Here is a 24,649-nt window from a genome sequence, read left to right as displayed (position 1 = left end):
TTTCCCTGCTGCAGCCTCTTCCTTCTTTGGTAGGTGTGAGCAGGTTTTGTCTATGAGGACATTCTTAAAAAATTTCCTTATTGTTGCTGAGCTGCACTGGGCTTCTGGTGGTGTCTGGTGGGTCAGAACACAGAATGCTGCTGGTTCTGCATCAGTTACACTGCGCTGTTCATCAGGAATTTGTAATAAAATGCTTTCACATTTTCTGCTTGCTATTTTGTCCTAATTTTTGTTTGCATTCCCCTCCAGCAGCAGTTCCCAACCTCCAGCAACCTTAGCATCCTCTCTAAAGACAAAGCACCGCATTCATTCTTAATGCAGCTCTATTGAGAAGAATTATACCAGGAATTAGTGGGGGTGGAAGTTACACACAGTGCTCTTAGAGTGCAACTCAAGGAGCTGTGGCCAAAATTAATATTTATGATCTGAACTTTTTTTGTATGTGTTTAATAAACAGAAACCATGGTACTTCAACTATTTTGACACGGTCAAGGAATCTGTGGAAGAAATGCTAGTGATGCTTAAAGCTGTGATAAAAATGCTTATTCCAGCATTGCTCGTTTTAGGGAAAGGGAAATCTGCTTTAGCAGTTTGAGCTCCCAGACAGAAGTAACATCTGTGGTGGCAACGCTGCTGGAGGTGCAGCTCCAGTACTCCTCATGCAGCTTGGCTGGCATTCCTTTTTCCATCTGAGATGAGAGTTTTGTTCCCTCTGTGCTTCACAGTTCTTTACAATTGCTTTACACTTACACGGCCCCATTATACTGACGTTGCAATAAGGCTGGAATTTGCAAAGTCAGGAACTTCATGTAATTCTTGCTTTCTCCAGTTGGGAAAAAAAATAGAAATTCCTCATTCTCTTTATATTAAGTTTAAATGTAGTAGCTGCTCACTGAAGTGCTCTCCATTTGTATTTAAGGGAAATGCATGTAGAATCGAAAGTTGTTTAAGTTAAAACATGGCTGGAGATAGGCAGGGGGAGAATGCCCAGAAAGGGAAGGCAGGAGAACTGATGCAGTGCTGTTGGTGCTGGCACTGCATCGCACACCAAAATAGATCCTGTGATAAACAGCTTCTCCTCTGCTTGAGTCAGCTGGGGCACGTTTATGGAAGGAAAGCAGGACCTTGGAAACAGGGCTTCTGACATCTGTGTGTGTGTGTGCAGAAATCTCAGCTGGCTTCAGTGCTCTTTGGCCCTAAACAGAGTGCTTTTCTCTCCCGTGTCCCATCACACCTGTCCTGGCTGAGTGGCAGGCACTAGGAACTCTTCCAGTGCTGCAGCACTGCCCATGGCTCACACAGCTCTTGCTTGGAAGCAAGGTGGCACTTATTTCTTGTGGCTTTCAGCAGAGAGGTGCCTGTAGGCTGGCGGTGTCCTGGCAGCTGCCCACGTGTCTGTGCTGCTGGTGCTGGAGGAGGATTCAGATTCCCACTGGCTCCTGCCTCAGCAAGCAGGAAAAGGCAGCATTAATCCACTGAACTCTCCCCCTCGTGGTGAAAAACAGGGAGGGAAGAAGGTACAGGCCTTTGCTTCAGGGAAGTGAAGTGTTGGCTGTTCAACCTGGGGAGACACCAACACCACATATGTGAGTGGTGTCTCAGCACTGCTTGCTTGGACCTTGTGCACACTCAAGCAGGAGATGCTCCATTTGGGCACACCCCTCTCATGGTTTCAACGTTATTTCAACAGCACTGATGCTTCAAGAATAATGTTTAAAATCCTTCTTCTGGTTCTTTGGCAAGGAGAAAACCAAAGAGCCAAAGTCAGGGGAAAGCCTCGCTCCCAGTCATGCTGGTGTAATAGCTGGGCAGTCCTGAGACCCGACCTGGAGCTCTGGCAGTGTTTGCTTTGTTTCCATCGTGCTGCTTACAGAAGTCTTTCAGCTCTCCCTTTGTGTCGGGTTAATATTAACGTGTATACTGAGAAGCAGAGTAAAGGACACTGCAGATTAAATGTTGGTTTGTTGAACTGTATTGTTCCTAGGTTGGAAAAGCTGAAGCTGGAGGAGTTAATGTTTGTGTCAGTGCCTCTGTCTCTGGGATGCATTTTAGGCTGGTCGTCTGCTATTGAATGTTTCTCCTGTTACACAGAAGTCTCAGTATGATACTTAACTTGAAGTGAACCAGCCAAACTTAATTAGATAGAAAATTTGTTTTTGGTGCCCGAGTTACAGGTGGAGCATTTTAGCCACGTGAGCAGCATTGTAGAATTCAACTGATCTTAAAAGTTTCTTTTTCTTCCTTATTACAGGGGCCAAACTCCTGCCGAATCAGACTTTCAAGTGCTTGAAATTGCTCGGAAACTGGAGATGTATGGCATCAGGTTTCACCTCGCATCTGATCGTGAGGGCACAAAAATTAATCTGGCTGTTTCACACATGGGTGTGCTAGTATTCCAGGTAAGGTGGGCAAAGCCTGCCATGTGTGTCTGTCTGTTTTTCCATTAGTTTGTCTTGGGAGTAAGAATTATTTTAATGTCAAGCGTGTCTGATGGTAAAAATCTAGCACGTATTTTGTGGTCAGTAGAGTATCATTAAGGCCCACAAATCACTGAGCAGTGCAGTTTGCCCTTGGAGATGGAAGAGCATTAAAATCACAGAACTGACAGTGACACCAAATTAAAGTGTTTGATGTCATCTATTTGAAAGTTGCTTACATACATATTCAAGAACAATGATCAGTCTATTCCACACAGCCCTAGAACAGTTCTGTAGTCTTGGTGTTTGTGTTCATTTTCCCTTGCTTTAATGTTATAATGTATTTTTGCTAGGATGGCATTGATCTTCACATATAGAAGTATAGAGAAAATGATTTTTGCATCCCAGTTCTCAGGTTTCCCTTCATTTTTCTGCTATCTGCTCAGAGACATGCAGACATCATACAACTTGTAGTTGGTCCTTGTGTTAATAGATATAATTGTCTAAGGTAATATTGTTACCAGAATGTGAGCAGAATGCTTTGGGTGCACATTCATGTATCTGCATGCCTGCAAAAGAATTGGCTTTATTGTTCTTCTGAAACTTCTGCAAACTTTTTATCATTTTAATTCAGGGTAATACGAAAATCAATACCTTTAACTGGTCCAAGGTCCGTAAGCTAAGCTTCAAGAGGAAAAGATTCCTTATTAAACTCCACCCAGAGGTCTGTGTAAGTTTTGCCACAGTAACTACCTTGCCAGTGTTGAAAAAATTACATATAACTTGTATGTACATACTTATATGCACACTTTTATCACGAAAAATTCTTGAGTTTGTAACTTTATAAGACACTGTCAGAGAAATAGGCTTATTTTCACTGTTCAAGTAAAAATCTTTTTCACCCCATGCCTGTCACCGTAGATTTCAGCTTCATTTGTCTGACAAAGGCATGGGCATGTGTGAACGTTACAGGAAAGGAAATGAAGAATCTGGTGTTTCAGACTAACTTTACTTTTACTGTAAAAAAGTTGCATTTCCTATTTCTCTTGGAAATAAATGGATCTGAAGAGTTATCTCAGCTCTCTGATCCACCGCAGTCTGAGATACGAGCTAAGATAACTGAAGCATTGAAATAGTAAATCTTTGTTGTTCAGATAAAGGCACAGCAGGGCGTGCTTTTGGCTGTAGCTCCTTAAGAGAACATTGCAGTACACTGCTAATGCAGAAGCTGATTGCTTTATATGGCAGTTTTACCCAGGAACTTGTTGAATGTGTGCTGCTTAAATGAAAACTGTGGTCCCTGGTTCCATCATAAAGTAATCTGATGCATTTCAGGAAGCATTAAATGGCTGAGATTACATTGCTGGAGCTTAGTTTAAGAACTGTGTGATTATTCTTACTACAGCCTTATCTTTCTAATATGGCCTTATAGCAGAAGGTTTTTTTCATGCTTGGTTGATTTACAACACGTATTTTTGACTGCAAATATCGAATTTATTGTCACTCTCTTTGTTGTTTCCACACTTAATGACTGCATTGTGTTCAGCATAAAGCTAGATTAGAATGGAAAAGCAAAGTTGGACATAATGCAGTGTTGTGTATGTCAGAAACCTGAAGCAGGGCACACTGACATCACTGTAGTCGTGTGTCTCAAAATGAGACCCTCAGAAATGCAAGGTGGTAGCTGTGCTGTGGCACACACACCGTTGTCCAGCCTGTTCTAAGTCACAGGAAATGGAAAAAGCATCAGAACTTCTACACAAAAAGTGTTTTTAGAATCACTGCCATTTCACTTAAATATTTTTATTTCTGAATTTTAATAATGCTCACTTTTTGTTAATGTGGAATATATCCAGCATGTTGGTACAGTTTTAGTCAAGTGTGTTTCAAGCGTTCTTACATTTTCTATGTAAGAAACGGTTGTAAAGTAATCGAGTGATTTAAACTGCATGCAAAATGATATTCATAGCTTTCATGTATGTGAGAAATGACTCAGCACCTCACTGCCTTTTGAGCCTTTTTGCTGAGATCTGTCCTTTCCTTTTCTCTTCCACTGCCATCTTATGTTCTACTTAGCTCTTGTGTTTTGTTCCCAGGGCCCATACCAAGATACACTGGAGTTTCTTTTGGGAAGTAGGGATGAATGTAAAAACTTCTGGAAGATCTGTGTTGAATACCATACGTTTTTTAGGCTCTTTGATCAGCCAAAGCCAAAGGCTAAAGCAGTCTTCTTCACCAGGGGGTCGTCATTCAGATACAGGTATGGAGGAGCATCAAACACTTATTAAAGCTGAATTGCTTACATCTGAGGAGACGAACTCAAAAGGGAAAAACATTCTCAAGTAACTCCATTTGTAATTCTTATCTACTGCTTTTGGTAACTTTTGTACTTTTGTGGATTCACAGTGGACGAACACAGAAGCAGCTAGTGGATTATATTAAAGACAGTGGGATGAAGAAAACTCCATATGAAAGGTAAACACAAAGGATTTTGTCAGGTGAAATTTGGTTGAGATTTTCACAGCATTCTTACTTCCTAAATTAGAACTGTTTTTAAAAGACTCTTGGAGGCATTTTCATTGGCTGTCTTTTGGGTTATTAAGGTCTACTTTGCATTTAAAGTAGCTGAACTAATTATTTTCTTTCTAACATGGTTTCATGATGATGTAAAGACGCTCATGAAAGTTTCAGTATTGCATTTTGATATCAGTGGACACAGCATGCAGCTTGGCCATCCAGAAGTTCAGTGTACTTTGGAGGTGCATCAAAGTTAGTGGGACATTTACGTATGTCACTGTGATCCTCGTTTTGTACAAGGGGTGGTGGTAACCAAGAGCCCTGTTCTCATCCATTCTTCTTGAAGATGGTTTCTTCTAATGCATTGCAAGGTTTTACTTTCACAACCTGGTGACACATGCCTATTGCACACCCGTCTCCTTTGTCCTGCTTATGTAATCACAAGGTGAGATGGTTCAGCTTGCTAACAGTGACAGAGGCTTGCATGTTGTTTTACCATATGGTAACTGCTAGAGTCTCAACAGTCCAAAAATAAGGTTGGGAGCAGTGCCACAGGGATAGCAGTCTCCTTCCGTGGCAGTGTTGAGCTGCACATGTGTAGTCCTCGTTGCTTTGTTGTCACTACTCAGTAGTATTAAGAGCTACAGTGACTTGATAAAAGGATATTGAAGAAAACTGAGGCACCAAATCCAAGTTAAAATCCAAGAGTGTTGACTTAGTTCCCAGTTTGTGAACATGATTTCAATTATGTTCGTAATTTCAGGACATCATACAGCTATGGGCAGTAGTTAGGTCGTTCCTCTTGTGTAGAAGTCATGGTCTGAATACAAACTAAATCCTGAATACCACTGATGTTTGCTGACATCTGATGTAGGATGTGATGCATGGCGATGTAATTTTAAATAACATTCATTTATTAATGCACTTAGCATTTTGTCTTTCTGTATGCTATTGTACAGACAGGAAATGAAGCATGGAAAATACTCTGCCAAAAATTACCCAATTAGCCTGTGATACAGCACGATTGAATTCAAGATCTGCAAGCCTGAAACTCTGACCTTAAATATTTGTTTCTAAACATATAAAGAATGTGCACTTTAGTTATTAAATGGTGTCACTTGAACTTGTGTGAAACCTATGAATATGTGAGAAACTCTTCATAGTCCGAAAGTTTGCAGGATTTTAATAGGAATTTCAGAAAGCTTTCTGTAATCTGCTATCCATGAATATTTTTAGTGTCTTGGGGTACAGGTGAGCACCTTTTCTGTATGACAGCATAACTTGTGTTAGGTTAATGGATGAACCTGGTGATCCAACCTAGACAATTGAATTAGTTGTTCAAAGATGATAATAAAATGCATCTTGAGACTTTTTATTGTCTCTTAGAATGAAAATAGCTAAACAGGGAAGGGAGAAGGCTGGCTTTTGTCTTGGATACTCACAGGATGCTCTCTCTTCTGCAGGAGGCACAGCAAAGTCAGAGTGTCCACTCACGCTTCGAACACAGATGTGCCAAAGCAGGTTAGTTCAGTGTGACTCCACGTAGTCCACTCTGAAGCTGACAGCCAGCTTTCCAAGATGACTGCCTAGGAGTATGGTACAATGAACTGTTTGTCTGGGGTCAGCTTCGCAGTCTGGTCTTTGTTCCTGCTGCATAGTTTGTGGGTTTTTTTTTTTTTTGCAAGGAGTAACAACTTTGATAATTGTAGCTAATGGAGTCTACGGCAGGTAATTTCCTGTTCAGAGTTCAGGCTGAGAAGATGTGATAGCTCCTAGTGTGTTACTATTTCAGAGGATCAAACTGCGCTGACATATCTAACTGCTTTTTGTGGAAGAGGTCATCCTGCCACCCTTTGTGTCTTTATTTTCTTTCCCTCAGAGTGCTGCGTTCCCCGAGGGCTTGAGGACCCCGGGGTCTCCTGCCTCAGCGACTGTCCCCTTCCACTCCGTTCATTCCTCAGCTGCTCCTACCGTCCTGCCCATCTTTGCAGAAAGCAGCCCTTCCTCCTTGGACCCCCGAGCGCCGTACACAAGGATTCCAGACAAAAACACCCCAATGCCCGCAGAAGAAACGGGGAGGAAACTGGTGCAGCAGCCTGGATCTCCCATCTTCCAGTCATTCCAAGGTGTTGGGTTTGGTAGTGTTGCAGGAAACTGCAACCCTGCTTGTCCTGTTGTTGAGAGTGGTTGTGCTTTAGATTTAGATGTAGAGAAGAGTAACAAGGAGAATAGGGCTGCTCTTTGTAAAAATGACAATGATGAGGATGACTTTACCACAGGTGTTTTTGTTGCTGAAAAAGAGCATCAGCACTGCAGTAGGGGTGCCCCTCTGTTCACACTGACAAATTCACAGTTACAGGTGTCAGAAGAGTTTATCGATGATGACCCTGCAGAGATATCCTTTTTTGCAGGGGGCTCTGAGGCATTTTCTTATGTGTACAGTGGTTTAGATTTAAAGGGCTCTGATTTTTCCAAGCATGCGTCAGAGTCTTCAGGCTTAACGAAGGATGCCCTTCAACAAAATGCAGTCTCTCCTGAGTTGAGCCCTGACAGGTACTCAACAGAAGCAGTAGATATGAATATGGAAGACGAGTTTGAATTTGAAGAAGGGAGTGACTTCAATGGCAACGAGAGACCATCCAACACCTCGGAGCTGTTTGAGGTTAAGGCACAAGCAAGCCGAATTCAGAGCCTCCTGAGCCCTTCTGAAACAAGTTCGCTCATCAACAACCGATCTGAGAGCAGCTCCCTCAACAACTTGCCTCTCAATGGTACGTCCTCCCTGCACACCTACAGCTCTGCTAACCACTCAGAGGCGAGCTCCATGGTGAACTTCCCAGCCTACTCAGTGCGCTCCGAGTCCAGCTCAGCCTTTCAGTTCACTGACATCATTGACCAGCTGGAGCAGCTGAGTTACCCTCCTACCACCACGGAAGACTCCAGCAGTACAGATACAGACTCCTGGGACTCTGAAACCGCGGCGCCGCTGGATGTAAACCTTTTCTTTAGTAACCCTTTCGCTCAAGCGACCGGTGAGAACTTTACTTTTGACTTTCAGAATAATTTAAAAAATCTCACTCAAGAAGACTGGACAGAGAAGACTCACGTAAATCATTGATTCTTGATCTTTGTGGTGCAGTTCTCTCACCTGTTCAGGCTTAGAAGTCAGAAAGATGTGTTGAACAAGAAAACTCGAATCCATTGGCTGACTTTTAAATCACATCCCACAGCTTTTAAATCACATCATTCTTCCGGTCTCTCTTCAGTTCCCTTAAAGCACGCTAACTTCAGTTGTGCATTTTGTACGACACACTGCCTCCAGAATGTGTCACAACAGGCTGCAATGTTTGCAAAACACCACTGATTTCAGAGAAGTTAAGAACCATCACTTTGCAAATTACAGTATATCAGAAGGATTTTTTTTGGCTGTGAACTTGTCTTTCAGAGTGATACAATGTGCTGTCCCTGATTACAAGTCATTTTTGCAGGTGAGAGTTCTTGGTGTTTTGTGTTTGGGTTTTTTTCCCCACAATCAAAAAAAGAAAGAAAGAGACAATCTTCAAGTCAGCTATGAAGGATGACTTTTAAGACACAAAGCTATGCAACGTGATCAAGTGAGTATAGGAGCCAGGAAAGCTTCTTGTGAAGACAATCATATTTTCTGACCCTAAAGTGCCTTCAGCAGTCCAGCAATAAACAAGCACCCTTCTGTTTCGCAGTAGTTCAAAGATGCATACATAGACTATGAAAGCACTTAGTTTGCATTGCGTTTTTGTCTCAGCTTTTCTTTACTGTGCTACATTGAAGTGCTTACAAATCAGCTCATGAGAATCTACTTGATTTAGGGGAGAAAGGTGGAGGTAAATCTGGTGAAAGCTTTAGTTTTTCTTTACAATATGGCCTTTCTTATTAAAGGAGAAGGAGATAGGATGGTACGAGTACAAACAGTGCCTCAAACTAAGCAGCTTACAATGATAAGCTGATTTAATACTCAGTATCATTCATACTGATTTTCTTAGCTTTGGTCTTGATATATTGTTAAAAGACCTCCATTCCTTAGTCCAGCATTAAAAAAATGCCATTGTTTCACAAAATTCTGTTAACTGAAAGTTCAGGGGAATTCCTCTCCATAGTAAAACGTGAGGAAGTGAAACATCTTTTTATCATCTGTTCCTTTTAGTTCAGTATTTATTGAGGTAGGATTATTTTCCATGGCACTTACAAGTATTGTGGGAGTTGGGTTTGAATGGAATTGCTGTTGTTTCATTAGAATCTGGTTGCCTTTGCCAGTGGCACAGGAAAACAAAGCACATTTAGCACACAGTACTAGCTTGGACTTAGAGGAATGTACAGTTGTGTAATTGGTCTTTTTTTTTAAGTTTAGTTTTGTTTTTCTACTGAATGTGTATTCTAGCTCTTTGTTTGACTTGATTCATACCTGTGGAGATAATCTCATGGATGTGACATTTGTAAATAGGCATTTGGAAGAGCTCTTCAGCTGTGTCCCAGGTGGTGCCTTTACGTGTGTTTCAGGCTGTTTGGTTTCCTTCCCACAGTGACATCATGTAACTTGAAAAAGAAATCAGAAAAAAAGACTTCTATCTACTGACTTTCCTACAGGTAGTAGAGTCAGGGACAAACATCAGTGTAAGATGTAAAAAGTGGCCTTTAATTTCCTCTCATCTTTAAGTAAAAAAATCGAGATGGGGCTGTTTGCGTATAACCACGTCTGCCTCTGCTTTATGTTCCGTGCCTAAACCACAAGCATTCTCTCTAAATATGTTACAATTGCTCAATATGGGAATAAATCCCATTACATTCCCTCGCATTTCAAAAGCTCTTAAGATCTTCAGAAGAGAAAAGCTTGCTGGTGTGTTTTCAACAGACGTACTGGGTAGTCATGAGAGAAGGCTTGCCAAGAACATTTTCTTGCAGAGCACTTGGTTCTAAAAGGTGTCTTTAGTGCTTCTCCTTATACTTTACTTCTCCTTATACTTTGCAACTATGCAGATCTTCTGTTGGCAGTTGGCAATTTTAAATCTCAGGGATATGTATTTTTTTACATAGTAGTAAGAGCCTTAATGTGGTGCCTGTTTTGTTCCCAAATGAGCTAGAGATCTGAGTCCTTTGGCTTAGAGCAAGGTGTGTGGAACCACAGGAGAGGATGGGCTGGCGTGTGGAGTGTGGGAAAGAGTGCCTTGACCCAGGAACAGAACTGATCAGAACAAGGCTTTAGTTATCGCCAAGAATGCTGACCTTTCCCATCTTCTGGCTCTGCTTTATATCTGAACTGGGGATGCTCACACAGAGACAGCACTGGTGAGCACCTAAAAACCAGTATCCTTTGCTAGGATTGCATGCAGTGGTGTACTTGCAAACAGTCTGCTGCTTCCTCGTTGCCAGATATGGAATGTGGAAGAGTGAGCAAGGGTTACATGCTCCTTAGATACAATCAGAATCCTTCTAAGGAGGTCCAAAACCTGCTACTAGCTGATAGACTGCTGGAATGCTGTTTCTGTAGGAGTTGCTGTCTGTGCTTCCAGCACCTGCTGGTTATGCCCTTGCTGTTGGTAACTGACAGCATATGGCTGTTGTGGATTGCTTTTCCTGCCCTTTTCTGATCTTTAAAGCTGTGTGGTTTCTGAAGCTGGGATTGGCTGTTTTGCTTTATTTGTGATTTTCCATACTGGCACAAAAGAGGAGAACATTTAATTTGCAAGTAGAATTCTTACTATAGCAGGAAAGCCTTGAGAAAAGCTTCTCCTTGGTTTCCTCTAGGGGGATGAGTTCGGATTTCCTTTGCGATGGAGACCAAGTCAAAACCAGCCTGCCTCTGAGTGCTTTGCATCAATTGCATCAAACTCTGGTGTGCTGGAGTCACACCAGACATCCTCTTCTCCTCCAGCAGTCTCCTGATACAGCACGGGAGGGTGAAAGAAGGGCTTATCTCTGTGCTTTGTCTTTGAATAGTGTTGAGAGAGTGGGTGAACTTCAGTGCATTATGTCCTGAATAGCAGCTCGACTGTCAAGCTGTTGCTGTTAGTCCTTGCAGTTTGTTCCATTGGCTTTTCATAATGCTGGCTCACCTTGAGGAGGAGGAGTTGGATGAGCTGAGGTAGGGGCAGGCAAAAGCCTGGCTGCAAAGCTTCACTTGTTTGTGGCTGGTGAATGTGCATTTTCTCTCCCCATGCTGCGCACTTTTGGAGATGTGTTCCTTCTTGTTTGCTTTCTGCCCCCATCTGTGGAAGGCTAGGATGGATGTATTGCTGTCTGAGGGACGTGGGTTTCTTGTCAACATGCAGCTTTTATTGCTGTGGTTTTTTCAGCAGCAAGAACCACTGGGGCTTTCAGGTTTCTTCTGTTGCAGGCTGCCTGTGCAAATACAATCCCATTTTACCAAACACACGCAGCTGCAGAAGGTATGTCCAGATCAGTGGTGTTCCCAGATGAGTTAGGCTGATAGCTGCAGCTCTTTGGTGGTACTCAACGTTCGCCTTGCAGTGTGACTAGAAGCCATAACGGAGTGAATGTCTTCAGTGGGTAAGGTACTCTGCACCTGGATTGCCACATGTGCCTATTTACAATCGTTTACACTTCAGTGCAGTTCTTAATGTCAAGCACTACAGGAGAACACTTGCATCTTCGTGTATGTAGTTAGTGGAGCTATTAATTTGCACAGAACTCTGGTCACAGGATATTCTTTGACCAATCAGCAACCCAGTTAAACTTCTTAAGCCTTACCAGCCTGTATTATTGCTTGTGCCTGTTCTTGGTAAGTTTATATGCACTCATTATTCGAGTATTACATGCTGTGTATTTCCCAAGAGTTATTGTATTTTATCTTAGGATGGAGCAGGGCAACATATTGATTTGCTCTCAACTTTCACTTTAGTTTCCAGCAAGTTTCTGCGTTGCTGGATAATAGCAACTTCTGATCTTCATTTTCCTGTGAATGTTTGTATTGTGGTCATAGGTGGTTTTCTTTTCTATAAGGGTGGTTTTCCTTTTATTGGTTGGTGGTTTCTCTCTGTGGTGGTGGTAGTTTCTGTTTAGTTGCAAATCTTAATGAGGGTAAGAGTTTGTGGAGGTGCCAATAAATGTCATTTCTCTGTCCAGTTTGGTGCAAACCTGTTGGTAAGTCATTCCCATTATTGTCATTTTGCAAGAAATCCAAAGCCATACTTCCCAGGTATCGACTGAGTGAATGCAAATGCATTGCAGTTCTCATTGTAGTTTGCTAGCTGTCACTGCCTGTAGTTTTTGGTAGATCCTACAATGAACCTGTCACAAATGCTGTGTGTGGGCATACATACACACCCTGTGCCAACATGGGGAGACCTCACAGTCCCAAAGACGTATCATAACATCCACTCTGTTCTCTGCTGGAGGGCTGTTACAGGCTTAGTCCACAGAGCATGCTGTAGCTTTGGGGCACGGTTCCTCGAACCTGCTTTGTGGGAAGGTGCTGCTGCCTATTTTTCAAATCACAGCATCCTCCTGCCGCTTGCACGTGCAGGTTGGCAGCACAAGAGTGTGCTTTGTGACAGTTAGCAGCTTGGGAAGAAACCTGAAATGCCTGCTTCTCAATATGCACAGGGATACACGTGCCTTGATCAGAGTGACTCCCCAGTGAAATAGGTGCTACTCTTTTCAGGAAAGGATTGCATTAAGGAAACAAAGAAGGCTGGAATTTCTTGATTGATCTCTCAAACTTCTATCTTTTATACCATAAATGTTTTATTGAATTACGTGTTGGGACTTTTTAATACCTTTGTGTCTGTTGAGATTGCTGGTTATGAACCTACAGATTTGTACTAATTCATAATTCTAATTGTTTATGCAATAAAATAAGGAAAACTTTGATATAAATGACATCATGGGCTTTTTAACTTTATTTTTCGTTACCCCTGTGTTTGAAATAGAATAAATGTTTGTTCTCCTAGCCAAGGCACCTTAGAGTTTCATTACAGTTTCATGACCAGGTTTCCCAAGGCAGTTTCCCTCTTACATACCTTGGTTGAAAGTAGAGCACAACCAAATATTGGTGTGTGTTTTTCAGATTGCTGTCTTCTGTAGACGTTTTGTTTGGGATAGAAGTGGGAGGAGGGCAGCAGCCATGTGTCCTGAGCTCCCTTTGAAGGGAGTCACCCCATAGGGACGTGGTGGGGCAGCCCTTCTGATAAGGAATCCTACTGCTAACATTTGAGCCTTGCGTAGCTGTTAGGACATCCCATCATGGTCTGCTTTAGGAGGATACTCCTTGTTGTCTGTCTTTGAAGTGTTTTAAGCATTCAAGTGGAAGAGTCAGTGTTTGTGCTTTATTTTTGTCAAACTTTGCATTCGAATACAGCTTTATTTGCCAAAATTTCCCTATGGGAAGTGTGACAGGTTAGAGAGGAGCCCTGCAGTAATTCTGTGAGCGAGAGAAATGAGAAGTGGGTAGCTTCTCCCACATGGAAAATTGTAGGCTATTATAAATGGATTTTGGATATGGATGCTATTTTGCTCATTTAAATAGGTGTAATTAAAATATAAATAAACCCAAAGCTAGAACAAACATAAACAAGAAGTAACCCAGATGCATGTTATCTTTAATAATGTCAGTGAGAGGGATGCAATTCATGTGCTTTTGAAGAAAACACGAGGTAAGGTGATGGTTACAGCAGCTGGCTTCCAGATTGCTTCGCTTTGTGCTTTTTTTTAACAGCCTTGAATTAAGGCAGTAATGAGCTTTCCATGGCTGCTTTTGCGTGATGCTCTCAACTTCTCTTGTTTTCAAAGCTGAGTTTGAATCTTCACCTCTGTACGCACTGGAGGTCGCTAAAACTGGAGTGGATCAATGTTGTAAGTGATAGCCTTGTGTGTTAGGTGGAGGCTTCCACTTCTGCAAGTGGATGAAAGAAGGCATAGGCAGTAACTGAGCCAAGGGCAGTGTTACACAGTGGCTGGGAAAGGTGAGGCTGGCAGATGTGCATGGCTGCCTTCATCAAAACCGCAATGTTTTGGAATGCTTTACTGTTGTGATTATTTTTTTCTTTCCACTTGTACCCATGCTGGTTTTTTTAAGTATAAAACCCTGTTTTTATTTGCCTACGGATATGGATTTTTACCTACACACTGCCCTCTGCCCCTGTGCCTGGAGTTGTAGCCACAGCTTGAGGCTTCTCCATGGGGCAAGCATGCCTCTTTTTCAGGCTTTGCTCAGGGACCGGGCTCCTGTGTTCAGATAGCAAGTGTTTACATGGGTTTCCTGGCTGGCTGCTGCCAGAGGGGAACGTGAAACCCAGAGCAGTGCAACAGGCAAAGCTTCCATGGTCAGCCCTGGCCCTGCTGTGCTGTCTGAGCAGCACTTGGGCTCAGGGACGTGCGGCCGCTGCAGGGAAGAATTTAAAGCGGCTCCTCGCCCCTGCCGTGCTGCTGCCTTGTTGGCTGTGGAGCTGTCGTTTCACCATCCCAGCTGTGCAAAAGCAGCCTTCTGATCGTCTCGGTGGAGGTGAAACAAACACCAGCTGGTTGTTTTCCTGCCTTGCTGCTAGAAGCAGTTGGAGTGAAGGAACGCAGGCAGACAGAGGCGCTGCGCGTGCCTTGGCGTGCCTAGAGTGTTAACAGTTAACTGCAGCCTCCATCAGCTGAATCTCTTCCAGGTGACCGAGCGCAGCACTGTTTAGCTTCCTGCATTTGTCAATGTGAAATTACGCACTTCGCTTCCTCCTCACTGTCCTGCCGCAACTGCGCGCTGTGCTGCTGCTGCTCCCCGGCGCAGCCCGCCTGCTGCCCTGCCGGTGGAGAGACCCGCAGCTCCCCAGGGTGTGCGAAAGCATGCAGGGTGCACACGTGGCCTGCTTGGGTTTTTTCGGTGTTATTTTTTTAGTAATAAAAGACCTTTTTTAGATGGGTTTTTTAAGTAGCTTGACAGCAGGAAAAGGGCGACGCGGCTTAAGGCAGAGCTCACGGGCAGAGGTGGTGCTGTGTTGAATCTGGGGTGGGAACGGTGGTAGGGAAAGGACCCCACGAGATGTCAGCTTGCTGTCTGTAGGCAGGTTTGGGGCTCCCCAGAAGGCAGGGATTTGTTGTTTCGGGAGGAGTTGTGTGAGCTGCAGGAAGTCGCAGAGGTGCCTGGCGAGGTGCAGAGCACTTTGGCCGTGCGCTGAGCCCAGAGCTGGGTGCTGGGGTGGATTGGCTTTGCTGTTGGTTTTGTGCTTGCCTTTGATCAGGTGTCCAAGTCCTTCACTTTCTGCTTGGAATGCAAAGCAAATAGTGCTGGGGAGTGCTGCTAGCGTGGCTGTTTATCACAGGGAAGGTCAGAGAGAAAAATGCCTGTTTTAGGAAGATCACAGTGTGAATAATCAGAGCGTCTCTTAATTTGGTCATACAAAATGGCTTTTGAACAGCAGTACTCACTGCAGGTCCCATGGGGTGTCTGCATGCTGCATCTCAGGGGTCTGCAGAAGGGGGGAGAGCTGCTGGTGGGCTTTAAATGCACTGCAGTTGTGCCTTTATGTATTTGGAAGTCTTTAAAGAGTCCACAAACAGATTAAAAAACCAAGCAGTCTGGAGCAAAGCAATTCACACTGCTCCTCTTTTAGAATGGCTTTACTGTACAACAGGGTTGTAACCACCCACTGAAACCTTGGTCTTATGCTGTGCTGCAGAGGTGCTTTCCTGAGAGCAGGACGTTGTTCTGCTGGTGTACGAAGCAGGAGGGTCAGCAAGAAATCTATTGCACAGTCCCTGTTTGTATGGAACTGCTTCCTTTCCCATCAGTTCTGGAGATTCCCTGAATTCTGCATGTATTTCAGCTAGCTTTGTCTTCTGGATTCTTTTTGTGGAGCTGAAAGTAGTGCAGTGGTTTGCTCTGACTTTCCCTTGTGGTGAGAAGTAACCCTTATTTCAGAAAAGGATGAACTGAAAGATAAGTTCTTGCTACTTACAGTATAGACCTGTATTGTGAGCTGTTTGCTCAACAACATCCAGGGGGATTTGGGCACTTTTCCCTGGACTGTAAGCAATGTATCTGTACCCTTAGATGCTGTTCTGAGGGTGTCTGTCCGTACTGCACTGTCACACAACAGTTGATGTGCAAAGAAAACTCTTCACTTTGAGAAACACACTGAAGTGTTTGGATGCATGTTGCTTTGTTTTTTAATATGAGATAGTAATTATGATTTACAGTAACAGTGGGTAGTTGTCTTAGCTGCAGTATATTGAAAGCATTTTTTCTCTTTGTTTCCATTCCATCTTCTGGTTCTCTTCCCCTACAGGCCTCCCAGTGGACCATTCTCAGCTCTCCTCCCTCGTGCTGAAGAGTCCCCTGGGTTTGAACCCAGCATTCCCTGTGAACCTGAATGCAGCTGGCCAGGGTTCATCTCCTCTCCTGAGCCCTGTCCTCAGTGATGCTGGCGGTGCCAGGATAGAAGAGGATGATGAGATGAAACGTAAGGTGAGCCCATGGCACTGCAGGGAATGTACTTAATGAACTCACTGCAGAAAATGTGCTTAATGAACATGCTGCAGAGAGCCCCAGAGCAGCAGGGAGCTCTTCTCACCACCTCTCCTTTGTACCTTGGGATGGAAACAAGAGGTGCTGCATCCCACGGGAGCTATTCTGGGGGTTTTCTGCTGGTGTATTTGATATAAAGCAGCAATGGTTTGCTTGGCACCGTTTGGACTGGAACTTTGTTACTTCAGAATGTAGAAAATGCTCATCCTTGAGCTGAAACTTGAAAGGATGCTTGAAAACAAGTTCAGCATTCAAAATGATTCTCACCAGGGGGGTGCATTGAAAGGCTGGTAGGAGAGATGGCTTTGGTTCTAGAAACTGATTACTTTTGTCTGATTCAGTAATGAAAAACTATGGCACGTGCCGAGGTTAAACCTGGCACTGTCTTTGCTGACTGCTCTCACAGTTAACCTGTGTCAGCTTACTGGATTGTGTAAGCTGTCTGTGTGAAGTGCTGTCGCATCACAAAAATGTGTTCTAAGGAGCTCAGAGCTTGTCTTGCTTGCAGAGTATGAGTGATCAGATAGGTCTGTTGTCTCCTTGGTGCCTTAGGAAGAACCCAGGCCTTCCATTACAGCACAAAGAAGGCTTTGTCATCTGAACTCCATTCCTTGTGCACTCAATGGCCGTGCTGCAACCTTCTAGAAGAAGCTGTTCTGTGTACTCTTCTGCTTTTTGCTGCTCTCTCCTATTAATGTTCTGGTCGCCTTGTCTCTGTCAGGATCTTCAGGCAAGAGGGCCAAAGGGCTGTGCTGTTTGTTGTCTTCCCCTTGCATGCCTTCAGGTTTTCCTTGGTGCCAGCAGGTGCCGGCTCACTCACTAGCTGCATCTCAGTTGTTCCTTCTGTTCTGTTTGAGCTGTGTTTGCTCCCAGGACAGACTGGTGCTGTTTTGAATGGGTTATTTGAATGCTCTGACTCTTAGCTGCTCCAAGTTCACAGCAAATATACAGAAATCTCAGCAAGAGCAAAGATGCTTCTCTGCTTTCAGTGCTTCCAGAGCTGATTTCTCCTGTGACTGGCCACTAACACTGAGGGAGCCCTCCTGTCAAAAGAAACACAATTGCTTTTTGCCCTCCTGACATGAACCAGGAGAACAAATGAGTGCGTGCACTGTATGAGGCTGCTTCCTTTATCTGTGTTATTAATACATTTCACTCTCATTGTTGTAGATCTTCATGCAGGCAGAGTAGCCTGCCAGGCCTTGGAAAAATATCTGTCTCTATGTAATCCACAGGGAAGTCTACTGGGAAAGGCTTGATGAATGCCTGTCCTGCACCTCTGAAAATAACAGGTTCTCCCTAGCAGCTGTTACCAGGGCTCAGCACAAAGGAATTCAGTTGAGGATGGTATAAAACAAACAAAAAAAATACTTAAACAATTTACAATAACGTGCATTTTCTTTCTAGCACTCATTTTGATTCAGTGCAATGAGAGAACATCTGTTTTCACAGTTTCCTTCCTCTCTGCTTTGATGTCCATTCAGTCCTTCTCTTTTGAGACTTTCCCCCGATGTCAGGGAGAAGACAGCTCTGAAGAAGATGGAATAGAGCATTTTTTAACACTGAAAAATTTAACTTGCTAAACTGTGAGAACTTTTTCCAAGTGTAAACGTTGCTCTTCTTTCAAGCTGTTCACGCAGGGGGTTTTGTGTGGTGCCCTGTAAGCGTTGGAGCTCTGTTGGATCTATCTGCTCATAACCAAACGTTGTTTTCCTACAGCAAGGAAGAATGTCTGTAAGATTTGAGCTTGTGCTTTGTAATAGGACATCCATACTGTGTTACCTATTGGTCATTTTGTGTTCTTTCAGCGCTACCCAACCGACAAAGCGTACTTCATTGCAAAGGAGATTCTTGCTACAGAAAGGACGTATTTAAAGGACCTCGAAGTTATTACAGTGGTAAGGGTTCTTCCCTTTCTTTAATCCTCTTCCTTGAGCTCTGTAATCATTACTTTGGAAGAACTTGGGATTTCTTCCAAGCAACAGAAGAAGTCCTGACAGAGCGTAAACCTCGAGCCACATAGCTGTGCCTTCCTTGCTTTATGGGCCCTCACCTGACAGGGCTGATATCCTCTCTGTACTGCTATCATTAGCTCTAATATCCACATGTTAGGTATGAGTTTCCTTAAGGATCCCTTGGCTGTGCATTCAGCCTCAGAGGTCACCATTGCTGTCAGCAGTGCTTATGATCTAGCTGTCACCGTTTCAGAGATCCTTCATCTTTATGCCTTCAGATGATGAGGATAGATGCCAATTTCAAAGAGAATTAAGGATCCATAGAGTTTTGAAAGGTTTAGTCCTTTTTCTTTTTTTTCCCCTCCCCTCATTTTAAGGAGTGGAAGAAGCCCAGCACAGACAGGTGGGTCCTTACTTGGATGACTCTGATTTCCAGCTCTGTCAGAGCTGTTTTTTACTTACTGCAGGCTTGAACACACAAATTATTGTTTTAATTTCATCAGAGAGAAGTTTGTGCTCATTGTGCCATACAGCATCAGCTGAGGTACCTTGCGATAACTCACATGGAGATTCCTCCTACTGACTTCCCAGACCTTCTCCTTCCATTCCATTCTGTCTCTGTGCCCGTGCTTTCTCCTCCCCATCCCTACAAAAGCAGAAACGTCTATGCTGCTGATAGATTTCAATAGGAAAAATAATAATGTAATTTGTGCTTGTTCCTGCAGTGGTTTCGCAGTGCTGTTATCAAGGAAAATGCAATGCCAGAGGGCCTGATGACGTTACTCTTCTCTAACATAGACCCAATTTATGAGTTCCACCGAGGCTTTCTGAAGGAGATTGAGCAGAGGCTTTCACTCTGGTAAGCACTGCAGTGCAGTGGCTGGGCAACTTTTCCTGTGTCCTCACATTAAAACCATGCTCATAAGCAGGAATACCCATTCAAATATAAGGAGAGTCGAGGAAAAATATTCTAATAAATCAGAATTTTAATTAATGACTAAATGCATCTTTCAAGCAATGCCTTATACACACTCTCCTGTATTCATCTGAACTGGATGCCCGGGCCAGTGTTTTTGTAATGTAGCTTGGTATTGTTTCTCTGGCCTTGGAAAAGAGAAGGTCAGAAAGATAATGTGTGCATTTTTTCAATACCTTCCAGTTAATGAATCTCCAGGTGAAAATCTGGGAAATGCTTTTTTGTAATTAAAATTAGATTCTTGCAGCACTGTTTATTGTAAAGGGCACTTTTTCATTTATTTAACCTTTATATTGTTTTTTTCCTGGCCTGGGATGTAATGTATGAAGATATTTGCTACCATTCAAAAAGAGATGCTTTTCCTTCCTCCTGGTGATGTTGAAACATTGGATGATTTTTGTTCTCTTGTTGTTTTGGTGAATTGAGCTGCTGTCTGTACCTGAGTGTTCCAACTCACTTGGAAAGCTTTCTGCTCTGGAGAGAACAATCCAGGCCATTGTGTGAGATGAAAGCAACCTGAATCTGAAGCAAGGGAAATGGAAAAAATAGTCAGTGAAGCATGATCAAAAATAAATTCGTACATTTGGGCAGGATTGTAATAATGGCATGTACTCAGAAAGTATGAAAGGTTGAGCTCTGTAATAGACTTCCAGGCAAATTCTTTTCTATTCCTTTCTCAGTTTCCCAAGTGTGGCTTTTGGTTTTGTTGTTCTATGCAGCTTCAAGGCAATCAAAGGCAACGGCAGCTGAAATGGATGGAGGTGGGATTAATGTTAGTTCTGCTTCCTGCAGGACAGGAGGGCTTGGAGGGAAGGAACAGAAACATCTTCCTTTCTCACATACTGTGCCTTCTAATTTCACCTTTTTATGTGTATTTCAGGGAAGGAAAGACAAATGCTCACGTGAAAGGGGATTTTCAGCGCATCGGAGACGTCATGCTCAGGAACATGCGCACTCTGAAGGTAGCTGAAGGATGTGGATAACAAAGTGCTGGGGCTGTTGGTTCCTTTCTTCCTGTTGCCAAAGATTGTTGTTCAACACTCAGGAATCATAGAATCATAGAGAATGGCCTGGGTTGCAAAGGAGCACAGTGCTCATCCATTTCCAACCCCCTGCTGTGTGCAGGTCACCAACCAGCAGCCCAGGCTGCCCAGAGCCACATCCAGCCTGGCCTTGAATGCCTGCAGGGATGGGGCATCCACAGCCTCCTTGGGCAACCTGTTCCAGTGCCTCACCACCCTCTGGCTGAAAAACTTCCTCCTAATATCCAACCTAAACCTCCCCTGTCTCAGTTTAAAACCATTCCCCATTGATTAAATCCCCAGGATTTTAACTTGAAGCAACTTGCAAACAATTACTGCTGCTAAACAAGTTCAAAATAAAACAGAATATTTACAGCAGGGCTCAATAGGAGGGTTGCACGTTTTCTGCCTGTGTTTACCTAAAGGAAAGGCTGTGTGTTAGTTACTCTAGAAATAATTAAGTAGCTTCACAGTGTTCCAATCTGTGCACAACTTTAACTCTCCCCTGTGGAGACACTGATTCGTGAGGTTGATTAATTTCCAAATCCAAGCATTCTTAACTGCAGAGTACATTCTGAAATGAGGGCCCCTTTGTTTGGTGCTGAGGACTGCATGGGGCAGGTACGCTTGTGCTGTGGTGGCCAAATTTTTATTGTTGCAAAATCTATAGCAGGCTGATTTCTCTTTTCTGTGCCATTCAACAGGAGTTTACAAGTTACTTGCAGAAGCATGACGAGGTCCTGACAGAACTGGAGAAAGCAACCAAACGCCTGAAGAAACTGGAAATGGTTTATAAGGAGTTTGAGCTGCAGAAAGTTTGCTATCTGCCACTCAACACTTTTCTGCTCAAGCCAATCCAGAGGCTGATGCACTACAAGCTGATCCTGGGGAGGCTTTGCAAGCACTACACAGCAGAGCACCGGGACTTTGCAGACTGTCGGAGTGAGTGAGCACCCAGCTGCACACACATGCTGGGTTTTAAATTGCTTGGCAGGTACCTGTGGGAGGCAGCAAGCTTTGCAGCTGCACATTCAGTGTACATTCTCCTTTTCTCCTCTTGAGACCTTCTCTTATTCTCCCATGCAACTGTGAGAATTGCACAGAATTTTTGGTTTAGATTGCTGAAAGCAAAACTGTCAAATGTGTTCTCTGATTTAAATATCCAGGAAAGGAATTACAGCATATCAAGTAGAAAAGCAGAATAGTGTCAGGAAGCAGCTTAGTTCAAGAGGTGCTTAGGCTGTGTTGAAATATTAATTTGGTTTTTTTTTTACAATTTTTGGTACCAGGTTTTACCAGTCTGCTGTCATGCTCTGGTGCAGGGCTCTGAAGTTCTCTGCACTGGTTAGAAAATAGTCGTTCCTTACTTTGCAGTTGACTTTTGGCTACATGGTCATTACTTTTCAGATGTGCCACCATAATATCTGGAGGCGTTGGAGATGCTGTGAAGTTACTTGTGAAGTTACTGTGAAGTCACTGTCTTGCCTCACTCTATATAAAGTATTGCTTAAGAATGAACCTAGCTGTCAGTTTCAGATTCAATTTTCCAGGGACAGCCTGGGTTTGTCTCCTTGCTGTGATCCCATTGGCACCATTTCCCACACAGATGCCCTGAAGGAAGTCACGGAGATGACCTCCCAGCTACAGCACAGCCTGATCCGCTTGGAGAACTTCCAGAAGCTGACAGAGCTGCAGCACGACTTGATTGGTATAGACAACCTCACAGCACCTGGTCGGGTAAGTAACACTGCTGAGCTTTCAAAGCCTTGGTTGTTTTTATGACCATGGTGTTGCATTGCAACGCGTTGCTCCACGCGCAGCCTTTGTCGCATTTGTGGGATGAGTGCAGAGGCTTTGGTTCATAATTGTCTTCATAGCAGGTCACGTTCAGCTCCTGGTGATGTGGTAGGGAAGCGGATCACAAATGCTTCTGCTTCAACTCCAGCCACGGTTTCATGTTTTCAGTGGGGCAGAAACTGGTTCCACCTGGGTGCAGGGCTCTGTGTTTGAGTGGGAAGCAGGATGTTGTACTCAACAAAAGCCCACTGCCAGCTTTGTGTATGTCTGATGTGACCTCCTTGTGGACACAGCGATGGTGAGAGGTGCAGCGCTGGACAGAAGTGCTATTAGTGACTGTTTCTGCAAGAGTTTCTTTAGCTCCTGCTTGGTTTTCTGTTTGTTTTTGCTAGATGTACTGAGCATAAGTAGAGGAGCATCGCTTATGCTTTTGGGATGTGATGGCAGTCACTGCAGTGGGATGTAAGTGTAACAGGTGAACTGCTGAAATCCAACAGGAACTCTGCTCCTTTTCCTTCTCTTGCTTCACTGATTCAAATGCTGGCTGCAGCAAGGATCTGATTCATGTGACAAAACAGAAGGAAAGGTGGTGTTTAGCATTTATCAAATCTGTTGGGGATCATTGCTGGGCACCAATCAACACCTGTATGCTCTGGGCTGAGAACAAATCCGCTAGAATTCTGTGTGGTTGGGAAAGTTGAAGCTTTGCATCACTGTTTCTTTTCCTTGGCAGGAATTTATCCGGGAAGGCTGCTTGTACAAGCTCACTAAAAAAGGTTTACAGCAGCGGATGTTCTTTCTGGTGGGTGCTGCTTCTGCTTTCCTACAGTGTTCAGAGTCTTCAAGATAAAGCTGTTGTGAAAGTGTTTTTGTGTGCTTGTGATGGAAACCAACAGTCATAACTGAAAATTCATTCTCAGGTGGTGGTTGTTGATTTTAATGGAGAAAGTGACTGTGATCGTGCTGTCTGTCGGGCCTGTTTCCTTGGTGGCAGAGAGAGTTTCATCAGAATTATGAACTTAATTTCCTCTCTTGTAAATAATAGTTTTAATGAATAAGTAAATGTTGTTCATAAATGTTGCAAGAAAGAGCACACCAGAGTGATGGAGAAACTGTTTTCCCATGTGTCTAAAGCATTGAAACAACAGATCTGGGAAATGTAAAAAATACTTGGTGCTGCCTGCCTGCTGTCCTCAGAACCAATTGCTTTCTTCCTGTTTTTCAGTTCTCGGATATGTTACTGTACACGAGCAAAGGGGTCACAGGGACAAATCAGTTCAAAATTCACGGGCATCTTCCTCTGCATGGCATGCTGGTAAGTGGTTTCAAGCTGCCAAGTCATTTCCTTACGCACTGTGGTGTTTTAAGGCAGGTTGGGGCATTCCTTCAGGGCTGGAGGGAGAAGCAGTGCCCTAGTAAGCATGGATGGGACCTTCACGTGCCTCAGCCTATGTGCTAAACAGAGACTCACCTGCAGGCAATAAGCTTATCCCTTCATCTCATTAGCAAAACAATCGGAGCACGTTTGACCATTCATTCTGACGGTGCAGTGAGTCTGATCTGGAAGGTGGATTTGCCTGGGCATTTTTTTTGCAACGTGAATGCCTAGGCATAAAATCAATCCTCTGTGTCCCCACCCCCATGTTCTAACGGGACTGTTGTTTTTGTGTTTGATTTGCAGCTGATAGTGCTTGACCCACCGGTAAGTAATAGGCTGAATCCTGAGCAAGATCCTCTTTTTCTGTCCCTGCTACGTGTTGTGCTCTGCAGCTAGAGATACAGTAGAAAGACACCATACACTTCAAATATAGAGCCAAAATAGTCTTAAAGTAGGCGATACTCATTTAGAAAAAAAATAGCTGTTCTGCAATTACTGCTACTGTGTTGTAATGATACTGAGGCTCAAATTCATAGCCAGCCAACAAGTGGTTTTTGGTGTTTATCAGTCGCTAAACAGTGATGAGAAAAACCTTGGATTTTTTTCCTGTAGGTGGAGGAGAGTGAGAATGAATGGGCTGTCCCACACTGCTTCACAATCTATTCAGCACAGAAGACCATAGTAGTGGCAGCAAGGTAACATTTATTTTCCCCTGTGCGTGTGGATTTGAGAGAGACCTCCAAAGAGTTTTGTTTGGTGCAGAGCCACCAGGGCTGTTCCTTGTGTCCTCTGGAGAGCACAACTTCAAAATAAACACATGACACTTCACAATGCCTTAATCAGCTCTTTGTTTCAGGAAGGAGTTGTTTGTCAGCCCGCACCAGTTCCCAAGTGTGGGAATGCTCAGGAATGGCAGGATTCCATTTGCAGCACTCGGGGTGCTCTCTGCATCAGGAGGCAAATATGCCAAACTGCCTTGGCATCAAAATGTAGTTCAGGCTGCTTTGCTTTGAATATGTGGTCAAAAATGCGAGCAAGGAGGATGGGTTGAACATTTAGAGGTGCTTTATAACCAGACTTTGCAGTG

At 43.7% G+C, this 24,649-nt stretch overlaps 1 protein-coding gene across 6 annotated transcripts in view; it reads left to right on the top strand.

Moving 5' to 3' along the window:
* The window catches only part of FARP2 (FERM, ARH/RhoGEF and pleckstrin domain protein 2), a 59,414-nt gene that overhangs the window by 27,075 nt on the left and 7,690 nt on the right, over positions 1-24,649 (top strand). For 4 of the 6 annotated variants that reach the window (XM_042878282.1, XM_042878281.1, XM_042878285.1 and 1 more), the window contains exons 8-22: positions 2,252-2,399; positions 3,052-3,147; positions 4,514-4,677; positions 4,824-4,892; positions 6,398-6,455; positions 6,814-7,060; positions 16,196-16,374; positions 18,243-18,332; positions 19,115-19,248; positions 20,246-20,327; positions 21,092-21,329; positions 21,994-22,124; positions 22,918-22,986; positions 23,410-23,499; positions 24,175-24,257. In XM_042878282.1, coding sequence (XP_042734216.1) covers positions 2,252-2,399; positions 3,052-3,147; positions 4,514-4,677; positions 4,824-4,892; positions 6,398-6,455; positions 6,814-7,060; positions 16,196-16,374; positions 18,243-18,332; positions 19,115-19,248; positions 20,246-20,327; positions 21,092-21,329; positions 21,994-22,124; positions 22,918-22,986; positions 23,410-23,499; positions 24,175-24,257 — 1,878 coding nt within the window. Of the gene's footprint in view, positions 1-2,251; positions 2,400-3,051; positions 3,148-4,513; positions 4,678-4,823; positions 4,893-6,397; positions 6,456-6,813; positions 7,061-16,195; positions 16,375-18,242; positions 18,333-19,114; positions 19,249-20,245; positions 20,328-21,091; positions 21,330-21,993; positions 22,125-22,576; positions 22,647-22,917; positions 22,987-23,409; positions 23,500-24,174; positions 24,258-24,649 lie in introns of those variants that run through there. The other 2 variants (XM_042878283.1, XR_006180397.1) reach the window with 2 other exon arrangements.

The sequence above is a fragment of the Lagopus leucura genome, unplaced genomic scaffold, assembly GCF_019238085.1.
Source record: "Lagopus leucura isolate 7727_CA_CO unplaced genomic scaffold, USGS_WTPT01 Super-Scaffold_100021, whole genome shotgun sequence".
NCBI classification, from domain to species: Eukaryota; Metazoa; Chordata; class Aves; order Galliformes; family Phasianidae; genus Lagopus; species Lagopus leucura.
This window is presented reverse-complemented; position numbering and strand designations above follow the sequence as displayed.